The 13202-nt window shown below is 37.5% G+C and overlaps 1 protein-coding gene across 3 annotated transcripts in view; it reads left to right on the top strand.

Moving 5' to 3' along the window:
• The window catches only part of arid4b (AT-rich interaction domain 4B), a 52160-nt gene that overhangs the window by 6652 nt on the left and 32306 nt on the right, over positions 1 to 13202 (top strand). For all 3 annotated transcript variants that reach the window (XM_015007790.2, XM_015007786.2, XM_015007789.2), the window contains exon 3: positions 12183 to 12293. In XM_015007790.2, the coding sequence (XP_014863276.2) occupies positions 12183 to 12293 (111 nt within the window). The remainder of the gene's footprint in view (positions 1 to 12182; positions 12294 to 13202) is intronic.

Below are 13202 nucleotides of genomic sequence, written 5' to 3'. Positions count from 1 at the left end.
TTATTGGACCACCACATTTAAGTTTTTTAATGTGACGCTGCTTCCTTCACTTCAACCTGAGGGCTGTACGACAAGGCAGGGTTACAGGCTTAGTAAGGTAACTTTCAAACTGAATAGTGAGTTTGCTGTTTCACAAAGCTGATAACTAAATCTTCTCAGAAGTTTCAGTATATGAGACAACTCATGTGAAGTGCTTTAATGAAACGATGAAAAAGATATGGATACATGAACAGAGGTTCGTCTCACCCCTCTTTCTCTTAGAATTTAACCGTTGACTTTTGGGGAAAGTCACCCTCAATGAGGGTAATTAATGCCTAACCTCGAACAGAACCCGATTACTCAAAATCTTACTATGTTACTTTTGAGTTCCTCTTGACTCCTGATTAGTTTTCTTTATTAGGATGTAGAGACAAAACTAATAAGGCCTTTCTTTGGCTTATAGTGGTTTCTGAGTTTTTCTGAGCTCTGACATTCTGTTATTAAACTTTATTGCACATTGACAAAAAAATGTAGAAAATATGGAGCATTAAAGCAAAAAAAAAAAAAAAAAGCTTTTAAGGCCAACCAAAAGTGAAGCAATTACATGATTATACTTGTTTATGTATCAAAGCATATTTTTAAATTGTCTCAATACATATTTTTTAACTAAACTCAAAACAAAATGCAACAAAGTACCTTTTGATCTGTGCTGTATTTACCGACAGAAAACTGAAGCAGTTAATGAACAGAAAATATATATTTGACCTGCCAAAGGATAATTGCCCAATTTTTTTGGTGCCTCACTGGTTCTAATAATTTTGCTTTTTGTTTGTTTATTGTTATTTGGCCATGCAGAACATCAAACTTGCAAAAAAAAGTAAATCACCAAATTATGACCATGCATTAAAAACTCAACAAATCCACAGCATAACATTGTGCAACATTTTAAATACTCTTTTGAGAGTTTAAATCACCAATTCACAAGCAGGATATTGATAGCCGAAGATCATATTTATTGTATAAGTTAAAAGATGTTGAATTTTTTTTTTTATTATAAAAAATAAAAATAACTTTCATCAGTGAGCATTTTTCTCATCAAGATTTTGAATTCAGCGGCGCTCTCTGGGTTTTCCTGGAGTTTAGAGACGTATCTGAAGCCATTAGTATGTTTTTTCACCAGGAAGACATCTTAAAGAAGGTCTCTTTGCTTCAGTGAGAAATATTTTTATACACCATCAGTTAATATTAAACCAGGTGAATTGATTTGTATGTTGCATCAATGCTTTCTAATTACTGACGGATTTCAGCTAGTTTCTAGGCTTTTTATGCCTTTATGCACACCTTTTTCTTCATGTGTTGAATATTTAACTCCTTGGTGTTCTACTTTATTAAACATGCCTTAATTTATTATGTTTTTATTTTCTTTGTGTGTATGGATTACTGAAGTTGTTTGAAATGCATTAACTTTAGAGAAACTTGTATGGCATTTGGAAAATGGCACATCTGACAGCGGCATTTACTTTCCTTTGTGCTGATCGGCTGTGTCCCCCAAAAAGTGCAAATAAGCATCAGTGTAGACGTTAGCGTACGCCTACGACAGTTTCTACTGTTCGTGTTAATGTACATTAAGGTGCATTTGGTATTTGAACTATTAAAATTAAAGATATCATTGAAACAGTGAAAGCTTTGAAGCATTCAGGCCAACCCTGAACAAATCACTGGAGCCGATGGCAGGAGTCAGTCACTTATGAGTGAGGCCACAGCTGCACCATCTGTATTCCAGCTTTAACCTTTTGTTGGTGGTCAGGAAGCATCTTTTTTTTTTTTTTGCTAATCTTTACAATAAGAGGCCTATTGTCACTCATACTGTCCAAGAACAGAACTATAGGCTCTAGCGTATGTTCAGCTGTGGAGGTGGTTGTTACATTTTTCATGACTTGATGGTTTTTATTGAGCAGCGACTGATCTCACTCTGCAGCTGCAAGTGTCACCTTGACATGCTTTGGTGTGTTTCTGTAAGCAGCTTCCCTCCTTAAATAATCCTGAGAAGACATTAGGTCACTTGTAATCAACAATTAAAACACTTCTTTTTTTATTTCAGCCTTTTTACTCGTGTTATTTTGACTTTAAAAGTAGCTAAAGCTAAGACAAATTCTTGTAAGCAGTGCAGATTGGTTTCTTTCCATGTCAGCCCCCGGTGTGTTTTGTCACTGCATGCCAAGTCCCATTTGTATGTTTAATCAAGCACATGTGCCTGGAGTGTCTTCCACATCAGTAGCATTAGATGAACGTCTTGATGGCTCCTCATTGAGTCCTTGCACATAGCAGCTGAGGTGGTACTCAAAGCTTGTAAAAGATGCTGCTGTTAGTGTTAATATTCCTGACAGAATTGTAGCAGAGAAGAGGACGGTATTTTTATACTTCTCATCGATTGAGGAGTTTTCCTCCATTGAGCTTAGTCATCCTGAATTGTTATTTTTCTTTGTCTTTGAGGAGGACTCATCAATTATCACTAGTAGATTCCGTGAAACTAAAAATGTTTCTTTTCAGACAGCTGGAGGCTTAAAAGTAGTCCTTGCAATCTGTGCAATGAATGGAATTTTCTTTCATAGTTTTACTGAATGCAAGGAGGTGGGGTAGGACTAGAAACAAACTGTCCTCTGTTATTGTTGGCATACAGGAGCATGACAAATGTAACTCTGGCCTCAGAAGACAGGCTGTTATTTCTCCTCATTGTTGAGCTGTGTAGGTTTGGCTACGCAGCTGTCAGGAAAACCCAAGCTGCCCTCAATGACTAGGAAGTAAAAATGATAAACGGCATTAAAGAGAAATGATCAGAGTCAAAAGTGTTGCAGTGAATATTTGTGTTGCAGCTCTGACTGGCAGAAGAGCTGCTCTGCCAGTGGAACTGGTTGATGGGTCGTGTGAAACTGGAGTCTGCCAGTCCTCAGACCCATCGCCTCCAGACGGCCATGACGGGTTCTGAAAAAAGAGGCTAAAGTTCAATGGCATCTTTTTCTCAAACCTACCTGTTTTACTTAAAAAGCAGTTAGTACTAGATGTGTACCGGTCAGAAATTTGTGTCTGATTTCCTAGCTCCAGTTTTTGCAAAGCCTGGACATGACCAATTCTGATTTTACTTTGATGACTGTAATTAATTTGTGTTTAAGCTTTTTTTTCCCCCATTCTTTCTGCCTTCAGTGGCCATGAATGATTTACTTAACAGCAGTGGTGACGTCACACTGTGTGCGCGCGTGTTTGAACAGTTGCTGTAAAAACCTTTCTTTACTATTTCAGAATGAAGGCAAAGTGCCTGTGGAGTAAGTATTTATAAACTTCCTTTTGCTAGCACAATTAGCCTGGATTGCTATCAGTCAGCATCTATTCCCTTAGAAATATATAGTGGACCCCAGTCTGTTCACGGTGGAGTATTTGTAAAGCCACCTATTCATAGATTTTTGTTTTTATAGAGCATTTGTAAAATATTCTAAAGAAGAAAGCTTTGAAAGCTGAAAATGTAATTTCAATGTATTTAACACGCCATTGGCTGACACTAATCCAGCAGCCAATCCAGTAACGGCAACCAGGAAAACTGTGAATGTTATCTTCTGAGATACCGCTACAACAGTTTGCACTGTGTGTGTTAATGCATATTAAAGTATATTTGGTGTTTTTACTATTAAAATAGACAGTTATTCCTGATTTCCTGCTCCTTTTTGCCCCCCAAAATGTTGGGTACAAAACAACAAAAACTACAAAAAGGTGAAAGAGTGAAATCTCATGGGAGCCTGAATGAACAGATGGGATGCCTCTGTTGCAGTTTCCTTTCAAATAGCTTCATTTTAAACTTTTAATTGATACTAGTTTTTTTCTTTAAACAGCAACTTTAACTTGAAATAATCTAAACTCTTGTACAACTTTGTACAAGATGTTAAGTTGGGAGTGTGTGTTCATGCTCACCAATTGGGGCTGATCAAGTCAAAAATGGTATGATTCTGTTGACCGCAAGATTTCTCTGCACATCTGTTTTTTACTATGTTTCTGTAGCTGTTTGTTGCTGATGTTTCCATTAAAAAATGCACTGCAAAGCTCGGCAGCCGTGCATGTCACGAGTTCTCAGAGTACTTACATTACTTTGAATTTATGGGGGGAAATGACAAAAACAGTATTAAAGCAAAATGCATTGTGCGTGGGTGATAATAAAGCACTTTCTCTGGCATGAGATATGCAGTGCATTTATTAGATTGATGAAGTCATTAATATTACATTTCATTTGTGTCAGGACTCATGAGTGCAGAATTGTTTTTTTGGTTTCTACAACAAGATAAATTATGTAAAGTTCTGCTTTTTGAGTCGACTAAACATCCTTGAAATTCCTTTTGCAGGGAGATGGATTACAATAAACTGCCACACACTCTGCTTTGTCGGAGGCATGACACCTGTTTTTATGAACCTCTCAATTCTAGTTAATTGGCTAGCATTAACTACAACTCCTGGCTGATTTATGCAACTTTATTGGAAAAAACGAATTGAATAAAATCTTTCACTTAGCTGGAAAGACCTCACTTGTTTATCTTCCAATTATTAGTTAATAGAAAGAGGTGTTACTTCTCACATTTGCAGAGAAGCTGTAAAGATTAGTAAAGCAGTGTTTTCACTACAGATAAGTACATACAGTATGATATTTTCTCTGTCAGCTTGTCCTTAATTGCTACCCATTAATGACAAAAGGTTGAGCAGAATCTCAGACTCCAACATAAGCTCAAAGTACTGTGTGCCTGTATACAGGCACCTGTTCATCTGATTTGTTGTTTTTCCTGTCTGACTTCTTTGTTTTATGCTTTTCACTCATGCTGTGTAAAGTCAGTAGAGGTTCCAAGTGTTAAAAAAGCCAAATTTCTTAACTTCTATCTTGGCTCTAGAGGTTAAAAAAAAATAAACAACCTCTTGTCTGGGTTGTAAAGCTGATGTCTGATATATATATTTTCCCCCCCACCACAGAACAACTAAAGGTGGCAAAAGCTTAATAAAAAGGAAATTCATATCTAATCTCTGAGATTGGATGAGTATTTAAAATAGCCTTTTCTTTCATTGCTTTGTAAATGACTCTCAGCTGGGATTTTTAAAACGCATATATCAATAATTCCTACAACTTTTAGTCTCTGTTTTGGCGGTGGAAATGTGTATGGTTAAAAAATGTGAAGAGGGAAGGGGGGGCAAGCACGAGGCAGCTGAAAATCTCATTGAAGGTTGCTGAAGAGTGATGACATTTAATTTGGGAGACCAAACGCCCCCATTAATGCGTAATGTAATATCTACCCAAGACAAAAGTAGTGATAAGTTCTGCAGCTTGAATATGAGCTCATCAAGTAAAGATTTATAAAGTGTGGAGGAGGTCAGGAGAGTTGTCTGTGAGTAGCTTGGTGCCCTAACAAACCGGCACCCTATGGATACATTTAAAGATGCATTGTGTTTTGCAGTTTGTTTTTGATTCACAGCAGGGGAAATAAGTTGAAGCAGATGCCAGTTATCATGGATTAATATTGTTTTGAGAGAGCACCTATTGATTTAACAAGCTCTGCACACCTCAGCAGATATTTTCTGCTGTGAGAGAAAACATCTAAAAATAAGAACCACCCCAAAAGAAGCCATTTCTTCTGGAATAGACTTTTTGTTCATAAACTGAACCTCTGCCTGTGCTATATGTCCACTGTTTAGACAAAGCTAGGTACTGGGCACAATTCAAAATATATATTTTTATTGGGTTTAAACTAAGATGTATTCATGCAGTAGTTTTACCACTGTTGTACTGTCTGCATGAAAAGATGCTAGCATCACTGCTAGCACATCTGGTTGAATTATGGAGTTAGAGAGATTGCTAGTAACAAAAGTACTTCCTTGTATTGTTGCTGCATGTGATGCATGTGTAATTACGGTCATAATTAATACTTATTATTGGACAAAAACACAGTGGTGTTGTTGTTTTATTCTTTAACCCACATCTGGCTAAGCAGCTCATTTACCCAAAGTTGAAGTGCTGGGTGATTGTGTGTCAACACCTGGTTAGCTGGAAGATCCTCCTTGACACCAAGACGCCTGCAATCTTTTTCTACATCATGGAGGTTTTATTATGGTGTCCATTTAAAACACAGGAACCTATGTCTTGGCATAGAGATAAAGAAAAGAAAAAACTTGACTAGTTCCTCAAGCCTTTCATCTTCTTTGAATTGTTTCTCAAGTACCAAAAATTTGAATTAATACGCAACATATCAATTTCTGTTGTCCTTTCTGTTGTACTTCCTCTGCATCTATTTGCGCCTCACCAGATTGGTTTTCTTTTACCTGTGGCACATAAATATATGGCCTTGCCCCCTTCAGATCACCAGACAAATCCATAACATTTTATAATAGTTTGACTATGAGACTCTTCCTTGTTTTGTTTGTAGGAAATCATGGGAAGCTGTGTTTGTTTCTTGGCTTTCAATTGATGTTAAGGTTTCTCTGTATCAGATCAGTTTGTTTAATAATTGTCAGAAATAGGGCATCTAAAACGCAAGATTTATACTGGCAGCAAGAAAAGTGCAAATGCATCGAACTTGTGATATAAGATCCTACTAAATATAGCAACCAAGCAGTGGATTGCGATTGTGGTGTTGCACACACTCAGTTTAGAATGCTGGTTGTGATTCTTTAATTTGTACACATGTATTCACAATCACAATCTATGGCTAAAATACATACCGTATGTCTCCCATTTAATTTATTTGAACAGTTACACGTTTATAGCAAAAAGATCCCGACCTGCAAGCAGTTTCCACATGTGAGCTGATTATCTCCCTAAATTTGTATATCTACTGTGCAATTATGCATCGCAGAGGCAACATCTGGTGTAAGTGATTAGTCACTTTTAATTGCTCTTTGTGCTGCTAATCACTGGTGTAGTTTGTAGCTGGAGTTTCATGATACAAACAGTTATCTGCAGCCTCTCAAAGAATTCTGTTTGCTCCTTGTTAACTGTGCACAATGAAAGAACAATCTTAGTCTCTTATAATATAGAAATGTACTGAGAACAGCTTGTCTGCAGCGAGGGCTTTAATTTCAGCTTCTAGTGAATAAAAACACAACTACTGTGGAGGATTTTATGGATTTTTATTTTTGTTCTATTGATCATAATAATTTTATTTTTTTTCTGTTGATCATAATAATCCATTTAAAGGGTGTTGTAAAAGGGCTATTGCAAAGTATTCAATGACATCCATGTAAACACAGACTGTGGGAGAACCACAGTGCTGGTTCTGTTGGACCTCAGTGCAGCTTTCGACACTGTTGACCACGACATTTTACTGAATCGACTGGAGAGTTGGGTTGGACTCTCCGGTCCAGTGCTCAACTTGTTTGAATCTTACATAAAGAACAAGGATTTCTTTGTTTCAATTGGAAACTTCTCATCAGAGAGGTCAAAGGTCACATGTGGGGTACCCCAGGGTTCAATCCTAGGACCACTTCTTTTCAATATTTATATGCTCCCACTGGCTCAGGTTATAACAGGGAATAAGATTAGCTACCATAACTACGCGGATGATACACAGCTCTACATCACAATGTCACCAGGTGACTCTGAGCCCATCCAATCACTGAATAGATGCTTAGAACAGATAAATGTGTGGATGTGCCAAAACTTTCTCCAGCTGAACAGAAACAAAACTGAAGTTATTATCTTTGGACCTAAAGAGGAGTGAACTAGAATCAATGCACAGCTTCAGTTATTACAACTGAAAACCAGCGATCAGGCCTGGGAGTAGTGATGGACTCTGACCTGAACCTTCAGAGCCACATTAAGACAGTCACAAAGTTGGCCTTCTATCACCAGAAGAACATCTCCAGGATTAGAGGACTAATGTCTCAGCGAGATCTAGAGAAACTCATCCATGTGTTTATCTTTAGCCGTATTGATTACTGCAACAGCGTCTTCACAGGCCTGACTAATAAATCAATCAAACAGTTGCAGCTGATCCAGAACGCTGCTGCTCGCGTTCTCACTAAAACCAGGAAGATAGAGCACATAACACCAGTTTTAAAGTCCCTACACTGGCATCAAAGAATAGACTTTAAAATACTGTTGTTAGTTTATAAATCACTGAACGGTTTAGCACCACAATACATTAAAGATCTGTTATTGCTGTACCAACCGTCTAGACCCCTCAGATCTTCTGGTTCTGGTCTGCTCTGCATCCCCAGAAGCAGAACCAAACGAGGAGAAGCAGCTTTCAGTTTCTATGCACCACAAATCTGGAACAAACTTCCAGAAAACTGTAAAACAGCTGAAACACTGGGTGCCTTTAAATCTCAACTTAAAACCCACCTGTTTAGAGTTGCAAATGGCTAAATTAGAATTAGAGTGTGGGTTTTGATGTCTTCGATGTTTTTAATGTTTTTATCTATAGTTCTTATGTTTTCGATGTTTTTAATGTTTTTATCTTTACTTTTTGTCTAGTTATTAACTTCTTTTTATTTCTCTTTCACACTGTCTATGTAAAGCCGCCCCGGAAAATGTCCCAGTTCAACGAATCTATATCTAGGGGTGTGAGAATCCTTGTTAAAAGACGTTTAACTAAAGTCCTTTGGGGTTTAGAGTCCCAGCTGACGGCGTTTCAACTAAAAACCTAGAGGTTGGAGTCCTTGTCAAACGGTGTTTTTGACTAAAGTCCCAGAGGGTTAGAGCCCCAGTTAAACGACATTTAACTAAAGTCCTAAAATGGGTGCGGGTTTTAATGTTTTTATCTTTTTTAATCTTTTTCAAAATGTCTTTCTCTTTCTCACTGTTTTTTCAATGTCACATGCTGTTTTTATTTTAATTATGTGAAGCACTTTGAAATGTGTTGCTGCTGAAATGTGTTGCTGCTGAAATGTGCTATACAAATAAAATTTGATTGATTGATTGATTTAATCACATATTAACTTTTCTAACCATAAAATAAATGTATTTGATTGTCCTTTGATATAATGTTGGATCAGTAATAGTTTCCACAAAGTTAAAACTGGCTGAGAAGAAACAAAAGGTGTGTCCTATACACATTCTTCTATACAGAAGAACCGCTGGACTGCATTAAAAATAAATGTGACATTATAAATTGATAATCTTTTCACAAAAAAAAAATCTAAACTTTTACAGCTGCAAATTAAAGCTTATCTATTGTTAATGTTATGATAATGTTGTTTTGCCATTTGTTTCCAGTTTTCCTTTTTTCTTTTTCAGAAATAAATCTAAAACTTTTCTTGAAACTTTTTAGGTTTTAATGGCGCAGATTATGCTCCAATCTTTCTCTTCTGCTCTTTATTAAATAACACAAGAACATCCAGTCAGTCTGTTTACAGACAAGCTCAAAATAACATATACCTATGGATGATTCAAGTTAAAGTTATCCTTTTTATTTTGCCAGCCTTTTTGTTTCGTTTAAAAGTAATTTTAGCATTTTGAAGTGTCCCAACTTAAATTTATGGGGGCAGCTAAAGATTAGGATGATGGCCAGGAGACAAAATACCTGTGGGGGAAAAAAACTGATCAGGAAAGGTTGGGTTGCTGTAATGCAAAAAAGCTTTGTAGTTTTTGAAGTAACTTTTTTTTTCTTAACATAAATAACACAATTTTTTTTCAAAACTCTTATCTCATTACACATCATTTTATTATCTCTAAAGAGGTTCCTGTTCCATTTCCTATCAGAAACAGATTTGCTGATTGAATGGAAATCATTTATTTTTCCGTAATTTTCGACTTAACTGTATGTGCTTGGGTAGAGACTGGAGTCTGCTGCTTTACACATTTTTATGACTGTGCTTATGAGTGTGTTTTTAATGGAATTACAGCTAAAGCACACTGGAGCAACTGTGTCACACACATCATTCCTTGGCAGTAACACAAACGGAAAGGGTCATGGTTAAGATGAAGCTGTTCATTGGACTTTAGCCAAGGGTAATTCCTTCATTAGTAGTGATGCTTGAACACAGAACAACACTGAAAAATCACTGGTGTGTTTCTCCCTGTAGTAAGCTGGACGTCCAACACCCATTTTATGTGCAACTCTGTATATTGACTAAGCCAAGTTACACCCCATATTTTTTTTTTTTTTTTCTTTTGACAAAAGTGTGTGTCTATGTGATGAGTTGTTACAATCTTATGGGAACTTTGTATAAAACCATTTAAATCTGAGTTAGAGAAAGAGACTCCAGAAACTCAGGGGAGGATCAATTTTGGGCGTAATCATACAAAATCAAAGCAAAGCATTCCAACAATGGATGAGTGATTATTTGAGGGTGAGTTAGGTTGAATCCAATTAAACTATTGTTGACTGTGTAACACTGATTAAACTTGCTATGAAAACCGTTAATTTCCTTTGGAACAGAAGTGCTATTTTTTTATAATCAAACTTCTTTACAAAAGAAAACATTTAATTTAGATACAACACAATTTTATGTAGAAACCATACGTTTAGATATTTTTTTAGGTGAAACTGTGTCTCTGCTTTGTAAAACATGGAAGTCGGGAAGGTAAAACTGGAAACATGGAGAATGTGGGGGAAAAACTAATTTGCAAATACGTGAAATTGATATCTAAAGCTCCTATAGGGGGCGTGCTCTTTTACTTTCCGTGTGATGACTGAAGGATTTAGTTGGGGGAGAGGAAACTCATCGGACCCCAAGCATTAATAGTATTCAGTAATTTAAGCAAGTTATTCTAGACAAAGTAATACTGATGTTATAAATTTTAAGTTCATATTCTTAGTTTTATTATTTCTTTAAGAAACACTTGCAAACAAGAGCTTTACAAAAACTAACTTTCACAAATTGTTTGCATTGTACTGTTTTTAGATTAATCTTTTTTGCTAAATAAATTCAGAAGTATAAAAATTGTAAAAAAAAATAAAAAATACCGTTTATCAGTAGCAGTATTTTGGCCACTCTGGTCTACAAAAAAACTGACATGCCAATACTAATATCGATTTATTTCTTGTAACTGACATTCAGGTGTTATACAATTTACCTTCAGTGTTCCAATCTTATTTTATTGGAAAACACTGAACAATACTTGTGAAACAATACAAACATGTTTTAGCTGCACATGAGGTAATGTTCTCAAGTGTAACTAAAAAGTTTGGAGCATTGCTGTCCAAACTACTAAATTTAATAAACTAAACTGAAAAAAAGTTCCCCTAATCTTTCACTTTTCACATTTTGAAAACAAGCAAAAGTTGCACAACAGGTTAGACTACAGACCTGTTTTGAGCCTCTTGCCCCAAAAGTGCACTGCATTACTTTCACAAAGTTTTGAGGTTGGTCGAGGAAAACTAACAAAACAAGTTAATCCACCAATAAAGTGTTCAGAGTTTTAGTTTCCTTGTCATGCACAAAGAAAATACCGACATGCAGCAGCTTTGTAGCTATTTAAATGTAAATAAGATTGGTTTCACACGCAAGCATTGGCAAGATTGCATTTCACCTAAAATTAAGGAAATTGGGGCTGATCGATCAGTGCACCCCTAGTTTTTTTGTTTTTAAGGACGATATGTGGCACTCCTTTCCTTTCCATGCCGTGACTGTCTGTGTTCTTCACGACCGGCAGCAACAAGTGGGGGAGGAGCTCACCAGAGGAGGAAACTTTACTTTCTTAAGAATCTCATTAAAAGGAGTTTAAACCTCAGGAATCATACAATCGACATTGTGGGCATTTTTTTCAAACTTTTTATGAAGATCTCTGCCTAATACCATTGTTATTGGTGCTTTTATCTCATTTATTTTGTTGAAACACTCCTAATAAATCTCTCACCACATTTTCTAAATGAGAAACATCCCCTTCCTCTATTCACACACACCCTGCTCTCTCTAAATCTGCATCTGAGTGGAGGGGGGGGGGGGGAGGCTTGATAAACATCCAATAACGACACAAAATGGTGCTGCGTGTTTGGAGTAGCTTCGTCTTTGTAATAATGATAGCCACAGTGAAGTGGCATTTTTTGTTTGCTTCCTCAGAGGCTTGTTTTCCAATACCCACAGCAGATGGTATGTGTTTTCCATGGATGAAACCCTGAGCTTGGTGGGTTTTTCACAATGCCGGCCTACGCTGCGTAAAACACCAGCCTTGGCTCGGAGAATGCACTTGTGCCAGTAAGCTACATATCGATTAACCGAGTTTGCTTTCATTTCCACAGACTCTAGAGGAGCCCCCCTACCTGACGGTAGGGACGGATGTGAGCGCAAAGTACAGAGGGGCTTTCTGCGAAGCCAAGATTAAGACCGCCAAGAGGCTTGTCAAGGCCAAGGTAAGTCATCATTCAGAATGCTCATGTGGCGAAATTAAAAATTAATTGTCTGCCTCGGCTGCTGTTGGCTTGGAAGCGCGAGTCTTTGTTTGGAGTGGCTACAGTGGAGATAAAACAGCTCTGTAGATCTAAAGCCGATGGCGAGTTGGACACATTCAAAGCCCTCCTTTAAAGATCGTCTTGTTGAGATGATTAGACTGTGCAAGTGGTATTAGAGTCTGCCACATTGATACTCTTATGATTAGATGCACATTTTAATTACTTCACTGGAAGAAGTCCAGCTGTGTTGCTTGCAGGAGCTCCACCACCTGGTTCGTGTTGTTTGTACTGCTTGTATGTGGCTGAAAGAGTGATCAGGATCCCAGCTGCGATCAGTGCCCACTCACTACCTCCGGTTCCCCTCTTATCCGCAGCTTCTGTGCACTTTGTGGTAAACAGAACAGCTGCCGCCTGCCAATCCCCTTCCTTCGATTTTACATCTTTCCTATGAAGGCATTTCATGATACAAATAGTACTGTCTCTGGTTTCCCAGTGGGGCAGGAGCATCTGGATAATGCAATAGAGACCCATCTTTCGTTACGCCGGAGTGTGTGGGAGGAACAAAGATTGGCTGCTGGCTCTTTCACCGAGTCGGTTCACTGTGGTTCCCCCTGTAGAAACAAAGGAGCGACGACATCCTGCTTTTCTGCCTCACCGACTTAAATCATCAATGACTTGCTGTTTCGCTCCCATTCACAGGATCAAACACCCGTGACGAAGCAGACCGCAAGATTTTCTTAGTGTAGATGATGTTGGCTAAGAAGAAGCAAGCAGTGCAGCCTCAGCTAGTAAATTCATTACCATACTAATTGGCTCAGTGTCAGGTTTGTTTTGGGGAAGCTCTAATGAGAGCATGAGCTTTGTTGCGCA

Source organism: Poecilia mexicana, unplaced genomic scaffold (assembly GCF_051168715.1).
Source record: "Poecilia mexicana isolate PSO_F unplaced genomic scaffold, ASM5116871v1 scaffold_15, whole genome shotgun sequence".
Lineage (NCBI taxonomy): Eukaryota > Metazoa > Chordata > Actinopteri > Cyprinodontiformes > Poeciliidae > Poecilia > Poecilia mexicana.
This window is presented reverse-complemented; position numbering and strand designations above follow the sequence as displayed.